General features: G+C 46.2%; 1 protein-coding gene across 1 annotated transcript in view; it reads left to right on the forward strand.

The window, feature by feature from the left end:
* The window catches only part of FOXK2 (forkhead box K2), a gene marked incomplete at its 5' end in the record, with an annotated part of 78,610 nt that overhangs the window by 57,442 nt on the left and 4,212 nt on the right, over positions 1–16,956 (forward strand). Inside the window, 4 exons of the mRNA XM_046676352.1 lie at positions 2,711–2,904; positions 3,732–3,907; positions 4,965–5,261; positions 5,483–5,692. Coding sequence (XP_046532308.1) covers positions 2,711–2,904; positions 3,732–3,907; positions 4,965–5,261; positions 5,483–5,692 — 877 coding nt within the window. The remainder of the gene's footprint in view (positions 1–2,710; positions 2,905–3,731; positions 3,908–4,964; positions 5,262–5,482; positions 5,693–16,956) is intronic.

Genomic DNA, 16,956 nt, shown 5'->3' on the forward strand with positions numbered 1-16,956 from the left:
TATGATTTATCATTTATAATTTTACCTAGCCCAGAAGTGAGGTATTTATTCTGACTGTGAAAAGTTTGAGAATTCTGGGGCTCTCGGCCTCTGGGAGGACCAGAGCTGGTTTCTTAATATAGAGGAGGTGCTCTCCACCCACCATGGGTTCTACTTCTGGAAGATACTTGACTTGTTTCCTTCTCATAAATTTCTTTACAAGTCCTTACTCTGCAAAATATACACTCTAGAGTGCTCAGTGCTGAGTGGGATTAACAGACAGAGCAGGGAGGACAGCACAGAACAAGCACACGTGACCAGCTTTGCATCTTTCCCCTTCCTCAGCTGAGGGGTCTGAGCTGCAGTCAGTCTTCAGGGACGGGAGAGGGGAAGGGCTGGTGCTTAGCAATGGCAGATTCTGGAACACAGCCACAATTGGGGGAATTAGGGGAAAGAGAAAGTACCCAGTATTGTAGATTCTTTTTTTCATATTTAGTTTTAAAGAGTAATAACCCATCTTTTCTGTGAATGCTTTATAATTTTTGAATCACTGGAGTCTGAATCACTGTGGTTTTAATATATGTAGCTAGATTTGATCAAATTACAAAGGCCTTAAATTACCTTAGAAATATAGTTACTTCATTCTGTTTTTGTCTGCATTAACTGTCTCTTATTACTTCCTCATATTTTCTAGAGTCTTGTTGGCTGGAAAATCAAAGATGACCATTTATAAATTGGGCCTCTCTGCCCTTGGGACTGTCGCTAGAGTGTAGAAGAGGTTAGACCCAATTATGATGGCACAGACTGGGTTCTGTTACGTTTTCAGAACAGAAAACAGCAATCCCTGATCTAAGAACTTTACAGCTTGTCGGTGGTGTAAGGGGTAATGGAACAGCAACGTTGCTGACCCTGCTCTTGTCCCTCTTTATCAGTGGGTAGAAATCCTAGTGCCCTGTCCCCTGAAACAGCACTTCCTGCCTCCAGATTCCCACTGTGCTGACTTCCCTTTTTCCTCCTGACAACATGTACACGAACCTACTCTACCTCAGTCTTCACGCAGGGACTCGTCACCTCCCTCCTCAGACATTGTCTTGCACTGCGGTTTCGTGGTCACTCCTGAGCTCCTGCAGGGTAGCCAGGGCCCCACAGCACAGTGAGAGGAGATCTTGACCCTCATGTGCCATTGTAAGGCTTGCCTTGCTCACAGTGGGAGTGTCCTGTGGTGTCATCGTCTGACTTTGCTTTTCGCAGTCCCCAGTGTTGGAGTCTACCTTCTACTTCGAACTTAAAAAGGTCTGAGTGCAGTTGGAGGAGGATTGTCTTCTCTTTCTTGGACGGGGCACCAATAACAGGCAAATTTGATTTTCTGGAGGAATTGATAGAACGGTATTGGTTGGTTGTCAGCCAAACTCTATGATGAAACATCATAACAAGTATCTGTGGTTGTTAAAACATTCTAAATCTCGTATAATACACTTATTTGTAAATAATTTCACAAACCACAGACACAAGCTAGCCAGCCCCTTCATGTTGCCAATGAAGTAACTGATGTCCACAGGTGTTAACAGTGCTGATTGTGGCCTGTGACTGGTGTGGCACTTGAACAGGCACTTGGATTGGCTGTAAAGTAGTATTTGACCTGGTTTGATTTCTGAGCTACCTCTGGCAATTCAGCGTTTCTGACTGTGGCTAGCAGTTCTATTAGAAGGTTAATTTGGGAACTTAGAAATGATTTTTGGATAGCCCAAAATTTCACCTTGAGTTATTACCATTTTGAAACTTTAATAGTTTAATTTGTGAATTCTAAATTTAAACATTATCTTAAGTGCATGAAATAATCTGAACACAGGACTTTTATCCAGCTTTTCCTGGCCTCTCGGCGGGGGGGGCGTCTCAGGATCAGGGTTGCCCCCAACAGTTATTCAGGTTGCAGTGGGGAGCTTTCCTCAAATCGTCTATAAACCCTGAACTGAGCTTTTTGTAATAGAAGAATGGAGTGGGAGTTGAGAGAGAAATTTTCTCTGTGTGCCTAGACATTATTGTGAGGATCAAATAAAAATTGTTCATAGAAGTATTTTGCAAAGTGCTCTATTACCAGAAGATAATGTCAGTATTACTTCTCAATCTTTGGCTCATTTTTCTGTTTCGTTGGTTTGCAAAATACTTTATACTGGATTAATTTGTTTAAATGGCCATGACCAATTCTGTAAGCTAATTCTGTAAGCTAATTCTGTGTTCAAAAAAGTATTTTAAAGGATTGGCTTATCTTGACTCTGTTAATCTCCAAACAGGGAGAGGTCGAATGACCAGTGATAGTCTTTGGTTTCCTACCTGGAAAAAGGATGGAAGTTGACATTTTTCCTGTTGGAAATAGCCTCTTTCCATGTGGTGTGGATTTCTCACCCCTCCCCTTCCCCAGTTCCCTTCCTGGCCCCCTGGAACCTCCTCCCATGTTATTCACAGTGCCTCTGTCCTTGTGTCCTTTCCTCCATAGAAGCCATGTGGCCGCCTCTGGTTCCCTCCTGTGGAGGGGTCACAGCCCAAGAGCTCCTCCACCCCCCGGGGGAGAGGGCTGCTTCCTTCCAGCCAGCGCAGTGGTCCTTTTAAACCTCTGCCCTCTGCAGGAGCCCAACACCTAGGTTTCTGCTTTGCAGGGCACTAAAACTGGGGCACATTTTTATTTCTCAGCAAAGAAATATATGAATTCTACGTATTTTTTTATGTTTCATAGAATTCAATTCGCCACAATCTCTCTCTGAATCGTTATTTCATCAAAGTACCACGTTCCCAGGAAGAACCAGGCAAAGGCTCATTCTGGAGGATAGATCCTGCCTCTGAAAGCAAATTAATAGAGCAGGCTTTTAGGAAAAGACGGCCTAGGGGCGTGCCTTGCTTTAGAACCCCTCTGGGACCGCTCTCATCTAGGTAAGGAAAAAAGACAAACAAAAAGACCTCACTTAATGGTCAGTCAATTTACCTGTGATGTATTGGGAAATTTTCCTTTTGAAAATGAAGAAACTACCAAATGCATTATGATTAAATGTTGGGATGGGGATTTGAAAAAAGTCTTGGATGCTACACATGTATTTTTGTTTCTAGTGGTCCAAAACAATTCAGGTTGTTTTTGAAGTTTTACTTTAAACTCCATTCCCGTGTGCCAACTGTTACTTTGTTGAACTCGTTGCATATTGCTAATATGATGAGTCGGCAATGTAACACTACCACATTGATGAAGAGTGTTTTTTCCTTTCCCTTCACATTTGAAAAGTTTTTTAAAGCTAACTTTTAGCTGCTTAAATTCAAGATTGATTTATACAATATTAATTGCCTGATTTTAAAATTACACATTTTTAGCTTCATTAATAGAAACTGTTTTTAAACAAAAAAAAGAAATGACCGTAACATAAGTCTTAAGCCTCACCGACTCGCACACTGCCAGCTCCTGCTGCCTGACTGTGGACGGGAGCTACTTAGAGAGGGCAGCCAGTCCAGCTCCGTGGCTGTGCGGCCTGCGCTGGGCGTGGAGCAGCGGTGCCCCGGCGCATGGTGGCTTTGTCACAGCTGAGCAAATCTTGCTGCCTCTCCGTCTCAGGTGAGAGGCATTCTCTGAGAAAATAAGACTTATGGAACTGTAGTTGGTTGGCAGAAGACAAATTACACCCCTTTTTGCAAAATACGCTTATTAAAACGACGAAGCAGCTTTGTGAGTGCTTTACCTGTGTAAATCCACTGTCTTCTTTTTGGTAACACAGAAGTGCCCCAGCCTCTCCCAATCACGCTGGAGTGCTGTCTGCTCACTCCAGTGGCGCCCAGACCCCTGAGAGCCTGTCGAGGGAAGGTTCACCGGCCCCCCTGGAGCCCGAGCCTGGCGCCTCACAGCCCAAACTGGCCGTCATCCAGGAGGCTCGGTTTGCCCAGAGCGCACCAGGTGAGACGCCAGAGGGCGAGTGTGTGGGCGAGGGGCGGTCAGGGGCGCGTGAGCGGGGCACGTCAGAAACGAAACAGCAAGAGGCCTTGTTCCTTCATACCTTGTACCTGAAATTTCTGCTCAGTACCTGAGTGTTTAGGCTCTGAAAAAGTAATAGCACTGTGAATGTTTAAGAAAATCAGTGAACATTCTTTTATGTGACAGTGTGTAGATACCTGAAATAATTTAGAATTAACATGTTTTTCATTTAGTTGCTTTATCATTGAAAAATCCATGACAAAGACTTCTCCCAAAAAGAGATAAGATAAATTAGGTAAACTAGACATTGATTGGCGGCAAAAATAATGTCCATTTAATGAATAGATGAGCATTTCACAGTTTACTTATAAAGTCACAATGTGGAATAAAAATGTGCGCCCTGGGGAGTTTCTTTTAAAAACATGTAGTGTGAAAATGTATCCAAACTAATTCTATTATGGTTCCTAGTTGGTTGGCAAAATGTGCTTTTTGATATATTGGAATTCCTGGCCACGCTAGCCAACCCCCAGCCCCGCCCTATCTGTAGCTCCTGCCATTGGTGTGTCTTCCTTACTCCAAGCCCAAACGAAAAAGAGTAGAGGTTGGTTGGCAGAGCTTTTAAAGGCCCAACTCTGTCTCTGAACTTTCCAGGTCTCTTGCACCCATTGTAAGATGAACACTGATCCCAGGGGAGTGTGGCCCCCTCGTTTGAGCCTCCGTGGGCAGCTTGTTCCCATATCCTATGTTGACGTTTTCTTTTTCATGAGGAAAGAACTGTGGGAAGAGGTACTGTAAGAAATCTGATGGAGCAGATGGCATTTTTAGCCTCTTACAAATTAAATAGCCCCATTAAAATACATTTCTCTCATCATGAGTGACTTTACCATTACAAGGTAGCAGGGGACTGTGTCCTGTTTTGTTAAACTAGCCTGTGTGTGGTTGGTGAGTGTTTGTAGCTATTTGGTTCAGGGAAACTCTGGTTGGAGGAACATGGGACTCGAAGCCTCATCTCTGCTCCCCTCCTCCTCATCCTTGGCAGGCTCACCTCTGTCTAGTCAGCCCGTTTTAATCGCTGTGCAACGGCAGCTGCCTCCGACGATCAAGCCCGTCACCTACGCTGTTGCCACCCCTGTGACCACCTCGACCTCCCAGCAGCCCGTCGTGCAGACAGTTCACGTCGTCCACCAGATCCCAGCAGTGTCTGTCACCAGCGTGGGCGGACTGGCCCCAGCAAACACATACACTGTTGCCGGGCAGACTGTGGTCACTCAGGCAGCTGTGCTGGCCCCTCCTAAGGCAGAGCCGCAAGAGAATGGAGATCACAGAGAAGTAAAAGGTGAGCAGCGGAAGCACGTGCTTCAGGCGGCTTTTCAAGCTCTTAGAAACCCAGCAGACCTGTTCATCCCAACTCCTCCCTAACATGTTACTTAGCCTGGTTTTAGAGCAGATCTGCTAGCCACCCGATTATTTTATTTTAAACTGGTGAGATTTCTATAAGCTTTCTAGTAATATTAGGTGGTGTCATTTCTTCTTTTTTACTTTTTTTTTTAATTTCAGTGAAAGTAGAACCTATTCCTGCGATTAGCCATGCCACGCTAGGTGCTGCTAGCCGGATCATTCAGACATCACAGGCCACCCCTGTCCAGACGGTCACCATAGTGCAGCAGGCACCTCTAGGTCAGCACCAGCTACCCATAAAAACTGTCACGCAGAACGGGACTCATGTGGTGCCCATCCCCGCCGCCATCCACGGCCAGGTGAACAGTGGTAAGCAGTGTCCTCACGGGTAACTGGGCGCTCGTACTGAGAGCCAAGATCCTTGGCTCCCCTTTTTATGAAGGGTGGTGTTCAGTGTTTTGATTCCGATTGTTACAACTTTAATTTTTTGTCTGAGGGAATGTTTGTATTTCTCAGCTGTAGGACACCGAGGAAGCGGTTGTGGGAATGGGCTCTCCTGGGGTTCCCATTAGAGGAGCCATCTGGAAAGAGATAAGCATTTCTAAATACCTAGAGAGAGACAAATATCCCTACCTTTTATAGATACCTGGGTGTGGCCTAAAGCAACCTGAGGTTTGGGTGGTGGAACCTGATTTCTGAAATGTCCCCTAGGAATGGTGTCACAGCTGACCCATCCAGTGACGGTGCTCTCCCCTGGGAGTGGTGATGTGCTCGAGAGTGTGTCTGACGGTGGAAGGAGAGAAAACTGCTCTTCCATGCTCTTCGCTCTGAAAGTCCTTTGGAGCCCTGTGCACGTAGCTCTCCACGAATGTTCTGATGTAGATGAGTAGAGAAGATGGAACAGATTGAGGGAGCTTGGCTTTTAGACGAACAGGGAGAGAACCTCCCCTGCCCAGCCCCGTGAAGCAGTGTGAGCAGGAGAGTCCTGGCTGGCTGTGCAGTCAGCTCGAGTGTGTGGGTCCTGGGGCTGGCATCCAGTCGTTTTAGCTGAGGGCCCCCGCCCCGGCCTCTGGAGTGCTGTTGTCCGCATGTGTGGGCCATCGCGATGCTGCATTGGCCCAATCCCAGGACCTGCAGGGCCTCAAGCAGTAAAATCAGAAGCTGCCGGCCAAAACCAGCTCTCTGTGGCATCAACCCTTTCTTTGAAAGAGGGTAGGGAACAGAAGGCTTCATTCCGTTGACTTCCAAATCCTCACTGAGCTGTTTAAGGAACGGGGGTCCGCAAGACGTGCATTACCTCGTGTGATTCAGGCTCCCACCCTGCCGCTCCCCAAATTTAATGGCAGAGCAAGATTTGGATCTTCTTTTGGGGAAGACTAACTTCCTGAGAGTTTTTTGTTTTTAAGTAATAGCTAACACACACCGTGTGGCTAAATTGAGAAATTTGCAGTCAGTTGCCCATTTAAAATGGTTTGCTCCTCAAGCCCTGTGTCTCCTAAGCAAGTACGAGTAGTGTGGGCCTTGTTCTCCTTTTGTGTCTGAACCACTTCGTCGTCGTGGATGGTCTTGATACGTGCGGCTGGAAGCAGGTGGCACTGAGAGATGGATGGTCCGTTTCTGGTCAGTGTCGTTCTTCCTAGTCTTAAGCCATGGTGTGGGCCAGTGATTCCCAGATGTCATATGCCTCAGAATCACTCGAGGGCTCCCTCTCAGAATCCCTGACTGAGCAGGTCTGGCCTGGGGCCCAAGAATGTGCATTTCTGACACATTCCAGGTAGTCTGAGAACCGCTGGTGCAGGTCAGGGGCCTTTTATGTCCACCTGTCTGTTGGAAAGAGTTTGAAAAAATCTGTATCCCTTTCACATGTTTAAGTTGCTATCTGAAATTTTTCATGATAAATTTAATAAACAAGGGATTAAATTTTCCCCTACTAAAAATATTGATGTCTTACAATTAAAAAAAAACAAAACTTTTACTTCATTCTTTTGCACGTGCTACTGGCTCTGAATACTGCCCTAGTTTGATGCTCTTACCCACATATAAACACGCAGACAGACAGGCTGTCCTGCTGTTGTAGTTCAGTCTCACACATTCCTACCTCCTGCTGATTTCATACTAATGCCATAGACTTATTCTTGGAAGTCTTACTGAGCATGTTTTTTTCTGCAACAAAAAAAATATTAAAATATTACAGATTTAATTGTTTGTGACTATAAGGATTGATTTATCAGTTGTTTTTACTACAGAATTGAGCAAAAGCAAAAATGTAATTCTCAAAAAATCAAATATTAAAATTGTATTAAAGATGCATTTCCTAATATTTCAGGGCTTTAAAGAAAACCACACAATTATCTGTTATCCTTGAAATCACTGCTGTAGGCATTACTGCATCAGCCCTCAGACCTTGTTCCTACCTAGAAGGGAGACTGGAAGAAATGCTGAAAGTCCTAGTTGCAGTCACCTTTTAGCAAAAACTATTTTAAATTATCTGTTAGTGGGAAATTTGATTGGTTTTCCTTCAACTTGATTGCAGTCTTTTACTTAGAAATCACTTGGCTTGGAAAAGGATTTATTATCCAGTCAGTGATAACTCAGGGTCACGTCACTGGCCATTGCAGCTGTTCCAGTGTTCCGTGCTCTATCCCAGTGTTTTCATCCCCAAAGGCAGCGCCCAGCTGAGTGGGTGAGAGAGGCTGTGGAGAAAGAGGAGGAGATGGCAGGTGAGCTTTAAGAAAGATGACGTGGCAAGTGGAGGCTCTGGACATGGTTTTCCTGGAAACAGTGTCAGGTGGTGCTGGGATGCTGCATGACCTAACTCTGACCTCCGTCACCCTTGAAAGTCACTCTTGAGAAAGGAAAGCAGTACCTGTTATTAATGAACTTTGAAAATCAGAAGCTTTAATATTTTTGTTGTAAATTGAAAATATCAGACATTCTGGAAATTAACTCCCAGCCAGTCTTATTCCGTTTTTCTCCATCTGCTCCCCATCCAGATCCAGACATAATGTTACTTCATCTGTTAATATTTCAGCATGTGCACCTCTAGGAGATAAGGACTCTCTTTTAATATATAAGCACAGTACCATTATTATCATACCATACCATATTAATTTTTAAAATTAACAATAATTCTTTTTTTTTTTTTTTTTGAGGAAGATTAGCCCTGAGCTAATATCTGCTGCCAGTCCTCCTCTTTTTGCTGAGGAAGACTGTGCATCTGTGCCCATCTTCCTCTACTTTGTATGTGGGACGCCTGCCACAGCATGGCTTGCCAAGTGGTGCCATGTCCACACCCGGGATCCAAACCGGTGAACCCTGGGCTGCCAAAGCGGAACATGTGCACTTAACCGCTGCACCACCAGGCCAGCCCCAACAATAATTCTTTTATACTCACTGTCTCCTTAGGGTTCAAATAGTTCTTCTTTTTTCTTTTTTTTGTGTGTGTGTGGTGAAATCTACATAAAGGTTACTATTTTAAAATAGTACAATCTAGTGGCATTAAGTACATTCACAATGTTTTGAAAAACATCACCTCTAACTAGTTCAAAAGCATTCTCATCACCCCAAAAGGAAGCCTCGTACCTGTTAGCAGTCACTCCCCACTTACCCCAACCCGTTAACGACTGATCTGCTTTCTGTCTCAGTGGATTTAGCTATACGGCGTATTTCCTATAAACGGAATTATATGATATATACGTGGCCTTTCATATCTACCCTCTTTTGCTTAGCATTATGTTTCAAGGTTCATCCATGTTGTAGTGTGTCAGTACATCATTTCTTTTCATGGCTGAATATGTTTCCTTTTTTTCCCCCCCTGCTTTATCTCCCCAAATCTCCCCTGTACATAGTTGTGTATCTTAGTTGTGGCATGTGGGACGCCGCCTCAACATGGCCTGATGAGCGGTGCCATGTCCATGCCCAGGATCCGAACTGGCAAAACCCTGGGCCGCTGCAGCAGAGCACTCAAACTTAACCACTTGGCTACGGGGCCGGCCCCTATGTTTCCATTTTGTTTATTCATTCATTAATTGGTTGATGGACATTCGGGTTGTTTGTGCTTTCTGGCTATTGTGAATAGTGCTGCTGTGAACATTCGTGTACAAGTATTTGTTCGAGTCTTTGTTTTCATTTCTTTTAGGTATATACCTAGAAATGAAATTGCTGAGTCATATGGTAATTCAGTGTTTAATTTATTGAGGAACCACTGAACTGTTTTCCACAGTGGCTGCAACATTTTACGTTCCCACCAATGATCTATGAGAGTTCTGAGTTATCCACATCCTCACCTACACTTATTTTCCAGGTTTTTTTTGATCGTGGCCATCTTAATGGGTGTGAAATGATAACTTACTCTGGTTTTGATTTTCATTTCCCTCATGACTAATAGTGTTGAATGTTTTTTTCATGTGTATATTGGCTATTTGTGTATCTTCTTTGAAGAAATGTCTATTTAAGTCCTTTGTCTATTTTTTAATTAGGTCATTTGTCTTTTTGTTGTTGAGTTGTAGGAACTCTTTATATATTCTGGATACTGGGTCCTGATCAGATACATGATTTGTAAATATTTTCTCCCATTCAGTAGGTTTGTCTTTTCACTTTCTTGATAGTGTCTTTAATTCACAAAAATTTTTAACTTTGATGAAGTTCAGTTTACCTGTTTTCCCTTTTGTTTTTTATGCTTTGGTGTCATGTCTAAGAATCCATTGCCAAACCTGAAGTCATGAAGACTTACCCCTATGTTTCTTTTACTAAGAGTTTTAGAGTTTTAGCTCTTATGTTTAGGTCTTTGATCCATTTTGAGTTAATTTTTGTGTATAATGTGATGTCAGGGCCTGACTTCGTCCTTTTGCGTGTGGATATCCAATTATCCTGCCACCATGTGTTGAGGAGACTGTTCTTTCCACATTGAATGGTCTTGGCATCTTTGTTGGAAACCACTTGACCTCTGTTGGATTTATTTCTCTCAGTTCTGTTTCATTGATCTTCACGTCTGTTCTTATACCAAAACTGCACTATTTTGATTACTGTAGCTTTGTAGGAAGTTTTGATTCCAAGAAGGGTGAGTCCTCCAACTATGTTCCTCTTTTTAAAGATTGTTTTGGCTATTCTGTATACCTTGCAACTCCATGTGACTTTTAGAATCAGCTTTCCCGTTTCTGCAAAAAGGCGTTTGGGGCTTTGGTAGGGGTCGCAGCCGTCTGTGGGCCCCGTCTTAACCGTGTGAAGTCTCCTGACCTGTGAGCGTGGGATGTCTTCCTGTTTACTTAGGTCTTCGTTAAATTCTTTCAACACTGCTTTATAGTTTTCACTATATAGATCTTGAAGCATTTAAGTCTTGGTCATATTTCTTTCTATTTTATTCTTTTTTCTAAATGGAATTATTTTCTTACCTTCCTTTTTACATTGTTCATTTCTGTTGTATAGAAATGCAACTGATTTTTGCGTGTTGATCTTGTCCCCTGCAACTTTGCTAAATTCATTTATTATGGTTTGGGTGTTTTTGTATGTGGATTTATCAGGATTTCCTCTCTATAAGAAACATGCCATCTGCCAGCAGAGTCTCGCTTCCGTCCCCATGTGGGTGCCTTCCATAGCAAGGCCCGCCAATGCGGAGTCCAGTAGCAGTGGGGAGAGCAGGCGTCCTTGTCTTGTTCTCCGTCTGAGGGGGAAGCAGCCAGTCTTTCACTTGAGGCTGATGTGAGCTGTGGGCTTGTCAGAGATGGACTTTGTTATATGTTGAGGCATTTTCCTTCTTTCCTGGTTTGGTGAGTAGGTTTTTTTTGGTTTTTTTTTACGGATTTTATTTTTTTCCTTTTTCTCCCCAAAGCCCACCAGTACATAATTGTATATTCTTAGTTGTGGGTCCTTCTAGTTGTGGCACGTGGGACGCCGCCTCAGTGTGGCTCAGAGCGATGCCATGTCCGTGCCCAGGATTCGAACCGACGAAACACTGGGCCGCCTGCAGCGGAGCGGGCGAACTTAACCACTCGGCCACGGGGCCGGCCGCTGGTGAGTAGTTTTATCATGAAAGGGTGTTGAATTGTGTTGGATGCTTTTTTTCTGGGTTAAGGAGGCAAAAGGATTTTGTGGGGCTGGATGTGACAGTTGGGGGTGGCCCACATCTTCGTACCTGCATGGGGTGCTCTGTTGACTTAGCCCAACATTCCTGTTTACACCCCAACCTCCTTCAGGAATCAGTTGCAGGGCTGTAGTTGGAGCAAGCAGAGCACCCACTTGACCAGCACAGCCTTTTGCGCTGTGCATCCCTGGGGCTGGTGTGCAGGGAGTTGCTACTGGGAACTTCCAGGGGCTCGGCTCAGGCTCACATGGGTTCACCAAGTAAGGCAGAACCATCTGTTCTGAGGGGGTGCTGTCGTTATCCCACCCCTGCCCCAGGGCTTCATTCTGCCTCCACCCCCTGCTGCTGTGTAGCCTTGGGCAGCTCTGCATCTGTGGCACCCACCCATCTGAGGCTGACATTCTGTGGGACTTCTGGGAGCTGATCTTACACAGTTGATCCTCAGTATTTGTGGATTCTTTATATTTGCAAGTTTCGCCTGCTCACTGAAATTTATTTGTAACTCCCAAATCAGTACTCTGCGTTTTCCCAGTCATTTGTGGGCATGTGCAGAGCAACAAAACGTTTGAGTTGGACCTGCTGCTTCCCAGCTGAGGTGGGACACAGGGATGTTCCTCCTCCTAGTTTCAGCTCTTGTACTGTGAACACGCATCCTTTTCTCAGTCTGTCACTGCTACTTTTTCATGTTTTGTGCTGTTTGTTGGTGATTTTGCCATTTAAAATGACCCCCAAGCATAGTACTGCAAAGCCTTAGTGCTCAGGCACAGGAGGCTGTGAAGTGTCATCTGGGAAGACTTGACTGTTAGCTGAGCTTCCTGCAGGCATGAGTTCAGTGTTAATGAAGCACTAGTCTAGAGGAAATAAGTTGTTTTTAACCAGAAACACACATAAACCAAGGTGTGTCTTGATCGGTTAGGGAACCCCACCCTGTCTTTCCCGTGGGACAGAGGCTCGGCCCTCCTAAGCTGGTCTCCTGTCTTGCGTTGCCCAGCTCTGGGCACTGAGTCACTCATGTCTGTGTCAGGCATTTCTTAGGAGCAGGTGGTGCTGGGCCGTAGCAGGAAATGTGTCCATGTGTTGTTCCCAGATGGGAGCAGAGTCCCTGCCCTCGTGGAGAGCGTATCACAGGACACAGATAGGAAACTGAACAGGACAGTCAGTTGGCTAGGAGAAGTGCAGGGCCAGGGGCCAGTGATGTGGGAGATGTGGCAAGCGAGTGGCATCAGAGACCAGTGAGCATCTGAGCACAAGATGACCATTGCAGGGATGTTCACAGTCGTGAGGAGGCTGCTGTGGGACGCAGGGGCCTGTGAGCCATGGTGGAGGATGCACTGGGAGAGGGCAGGGAGTAACATGCTTCAGGCAGAGGAAGGACCCTGCCTGTGCATGTAGACCACGCTGGTGCATGGGTGGGGGGTGAGAGGAGTCAGGACAGCGCTGGCATACCCTTGGAAGGTGCCTCTGCAGTTGCATCTGCCTGCTGACGCGCTGTGTGTCTGAGGGCTGAGCATCCTGATGGAGAAGACTGTGCCCTCTTCTGCTTCCCCAGGGGCCTGCTTGGCCTTCCCAGGGGGCTTTGTGTGGTTTCTTAGAGGGCTGCATGGAGCAGCGTGCACACGTCACCACAACCGCCCTCTCACTTTTGGGAAAGGAAGTCTGTTGCCCCAGGCATGCACCCAGCTTATGCTCAGGACAGCGCTGCCCTGAGCTGCAGGTACTGCTGCCTCCAGTGTGGGGAGGGCATGGGCCGCTTCTGTTTAAAAGGTACACGGAAGAAAGTCCGGCATTTTGGGTGACCCTTCTATGGCCCTCGGCCCCCAGTGCTCACGGGGAATGGAGAGGTGGAAGGAGTCCAGCTGCAAGGTGGCTCTCGGCTCTGGCTTCTTGGTCACAGATCTGGCTGCTTTCCGCTTCCAAGACTCATGCACACGTCTGGTTCACTAGCATGCTTATGGTTATGTGACCTTTTTAAACTGCTTTCTGTCATTTGATAGCATTTGGAATTTTGGGCCAACACTGTGCTTAGCCAGTGTCCCATCTGTTCCATGTGGCCTGGAGCGTCCTCTCAGCTGCATTTGCCACCTCTTCATGCTGAAACCTGTCCTGCTCCGCATCTTCCTTCCTGCCCTGGTTGTTTCATTTTCTTTCTGTCTCCTTCCTTAAGAGTTTGCACGTCACCGTTAGCGGGAGACAGTGCTCAGCATGGCTGAGGAACCAAAGTGATGCTCTATTTGCTGGAGCGTAGCCTTGTCCCCAGATCCTTCCTCCTGGACAGGCAGGTACTACTCTCTGCTGCCCTGTCCCCACCATGCTGTCCCATTCTTCCATTCAGACCGGTTTTCAGGCTTTGATCCTTTGCCCCCGGCCGACTGTTAACCTTCACATTCTGCTCTGACTCTACAACAGCTTCACAGCCTGAAGTAACATTGATGTAAGCCAGAATTTTGTGAGGCGTCTCCTCCAACTAGGCCATGGTTCTCTGTGTATCTCCGCCATGTGCCACAGGGCTGAGAGAGTATAATCAGAAGTGTGGTGTGTCTGTCCGGCTGGAAGAACGCAGGCTCCATGTCAGCACTGCCCCAGCACCCACACAGGCCCTTATTCATAAGGGGGACACAGCACTTACTCTTCAGTGAATGAATGAAGGAACAGATGAGTGAACACACAGTGGAGATGGAATCATCAGCCCCATGTTAACCAGGGTCCAGCCACGGGTCCCCTTGTTCCTTGAAGGCATGGCTGTGCGCAGAGCCACATTAGGTCAGGGGACCTGTCCTTTCAAGGCTGGAGGCTTAACAGCTCTCCGGGGTATCTGGCATCAGCGCTTGGGCTGGTCTTATGTTTGGGAGGACCTTGGCCTCCAAAGCCCCCTTCAGGCCTGGCTGCCCAAAAGGATGTTCTCTCTGACCCCTTGTGTCTCGCATGAGGGGCCTCAGTGAGTATGAAGCCAGTGTCAGGACAGGCCTGGTAGATGAAGCAGATGAAGTCAAGGCCACTCCTTTGTGGTCACCCAGGTGGCCAGGATCTGAAAGGTCTCTCCTGTCCATAGCTAGTCCAGTGAGAATCAAGTTGGACAGGTGTTGTCTCATGACTGTGCAACATGGCAGCGATGCCTGAGGTCCCTATGAGTGTGGGAAAGAGCAGATGGAAAGTGGTCCAAAGAGTCCCACAACTTGATGTTTTTCAGAGTCATGGCACAGGAAAGGTTGGTCTAAGTTGCAGAATTCCTTCCTGGGCTGGTGGCTCATCCTGGTGGCCCCACGCCATTGCATTAGCCGAGCAGGGTGTGCAGCGGCCACTGCATATCCTCACAGGCGGGGCACTGGGAAGGAGCTCTTCAGGGGGTGACACCCTCTCCCCATCCCAGCTCCGTGCTCCTCTGCACCTTCCTGGAGGCACTGAGTCACCAGTCACTAAGGGGTAGCCCTGATTTTCTTCAGGGTGGGTTGAAAGGTCAGTCGTGTTGTGCAGCCCTGGGGTTGTGTTGCCAGCTTGTCTTCTAGAGCTTGACTCCTTTTTCATGCCCTCTCTCCCTACTTACTAGGGCAGCCATGGTGGCTCCATCCTTCTGTCTTGCCTCTTCATCAGCTCTGCTTCCCCGGCCGTGTTTCCCATATTTGGTTTGGGGAAGGCTTGACGATGAAATCAGGACTTGGGTGCCCCGTCTCAGGGCACTGATAGGACTGGCAGTTCTCCTCCTTCCCAAGGGACGTCCTTGCTGGGTCTCATAGCCACTGGGAACCACGCACCCAAGAGGCCAGCAGCCCCTCCTGCCAGGTTCTAGGTAGAGACAGAGAACAGAAGGACCTGCCTGGAGAGTGAGGCCTGGAGCAGGAGAGAGCATAATCCCTTTGTCACTTTCTTAGCTTTTTCTTCATGTCTACCCACTTTGTTCTTTAATTTATTTCCAGTGGACAAATGCTCTCACTTCTCTTGGGTAAATATCTAAGAGTAGAATGGCTGAGTCATATGGTAGATATAGAATTTTTTAAGAAACTGCAAAATCATTTTTCAGTGGTTATACCGTTTTCCATTCTCACCAGCCATGGACGAAAGCTCCAGTGGTGCCATATCCTCCCCAGCATTTGGTGTGGCCAGTCTTTGTTTAGCTCTTCTAGTTTTTTTTTATTGGCTTCAATTTGCATTTTCTTAATGATTCCTGATGTTGAGCATCCTACTGTGTGCTTATTTTACGTCTGAATGTCTTTGCTGAAATGTCTGTTCAGATCTTTTGCCCATTTTAAAAATTGAGTTGTTGAGCCAGCCCTGATGGCCTTAGTGGTTGAAGTTTGGTACTCACCACTTCGGCAGCCCAGGTGCTCTTCCTGGTGGAGGAGCCACACCACCTGTCTCGGTAGCTGTGCTGTGGTGGCGGCTCACAGAGAAGTAGTAGGACAGCTTACAACTAGCACATGCAGTCATGTACTGGGGCTTTGGGGAAGAAAAAAAAAGAGTTGTTTCCTTTTGACTGAGTTATGAGTTCTTTCATATTCTAGATACAAGTCTTCTGTCAGATGTATAGTTTGCAAATATTTTCTCCCAGTCTGTGGATGGCTTTTTGTTTTCATTAATAATGCCTTTTGAAGAGCAAAATATTTACATTTTTATTAAGTGTAGTTTGTCAATTTTTTCTATAGAGTTTCTGCCCCTTTTCCTCCCCATAGTTTACGTAAAAGATCTTTCTCAAACCCAAGGTCGCTAAGATTTTATCCTTTGTTTTAGGAATTTTACAGTTTTAGCTCTTAGATTTAGGTCTGTGACCCATTTTGAGTGAAATTTTGTATAAAGTAAGTAAGGACCAAGGTTCTTTTTTCTTTAATTGGTGTTCAGTTGTTCCAGCCCCAGTTGTGGAAAAGACTCTCCTCTCTCCACTGAATTCCCCTGACACTTGAGTCCAAAGTCACTTGATCATAGACAGACGGTCTGTTCCCAGTGCTTCTTTCTCTTCCCTGAATCTGTGTGCCATCCGTGACAGCGCCTCACGTCCTTGTTGCTGTGCCTTTATAAAAAGTCTTGAGGTCAGGCTGTGTCCGTCCTGCATTCGGTTCTTTTCTATAAACTGTTGTGGCCATTCTAGGTCCTTTGCATTGCCATGCGATTTTTCATTCAGCTTTAGTGAGGTGTAATTGAGCCACGTGAATTTTAGGTCCCTGCACAAAAGCATGCTGGGACTCTGGGCTGGCGTTGAATCTGGAGATGAGGATGGAGGCACTGGCCTCGTAGCAGGATTGGAGCTCAGAGGGTGTCTCGTGACTTCACGTTTCTCTCATTTTGCATACCCTGCGTCATCTCTTTACTTAGCTTCAAGTTCCATTTCTTGGGAGGAAATTCTGCAGTTCCCTTGTGGCAGCCAAAGCAGTGTATTAAAATGAAAATACCTAGAGTTGTAAAGCTTGGTGTAAACTCATGCTGAAAACTCTTAGGCAGCACACAAAGCAAACCTATTTATGACTTCCACCAGCAACAGCATTAACATCTAATTTAGTAAGATCAGTGTGGCGGGACAGCGTCTGTGTCAGACCAAGGGACTCAGGCATGTTCAGGAGACAAGGGT

This window comes from Equus quagga, chromosome 11 (genome assembly GCF_021613505.1).
Source record: "Equus quagga isolate Etosha38 chromosome 11, UCLA_HA_Equagga_1.0, whole genome shotgun sequence".
Classification (NCBI taxonomy): Eukaryota; Metazoa; Chordata; class Mammalia; order Perissodactyla; family Equidae; genus Equus; species Equus quagga.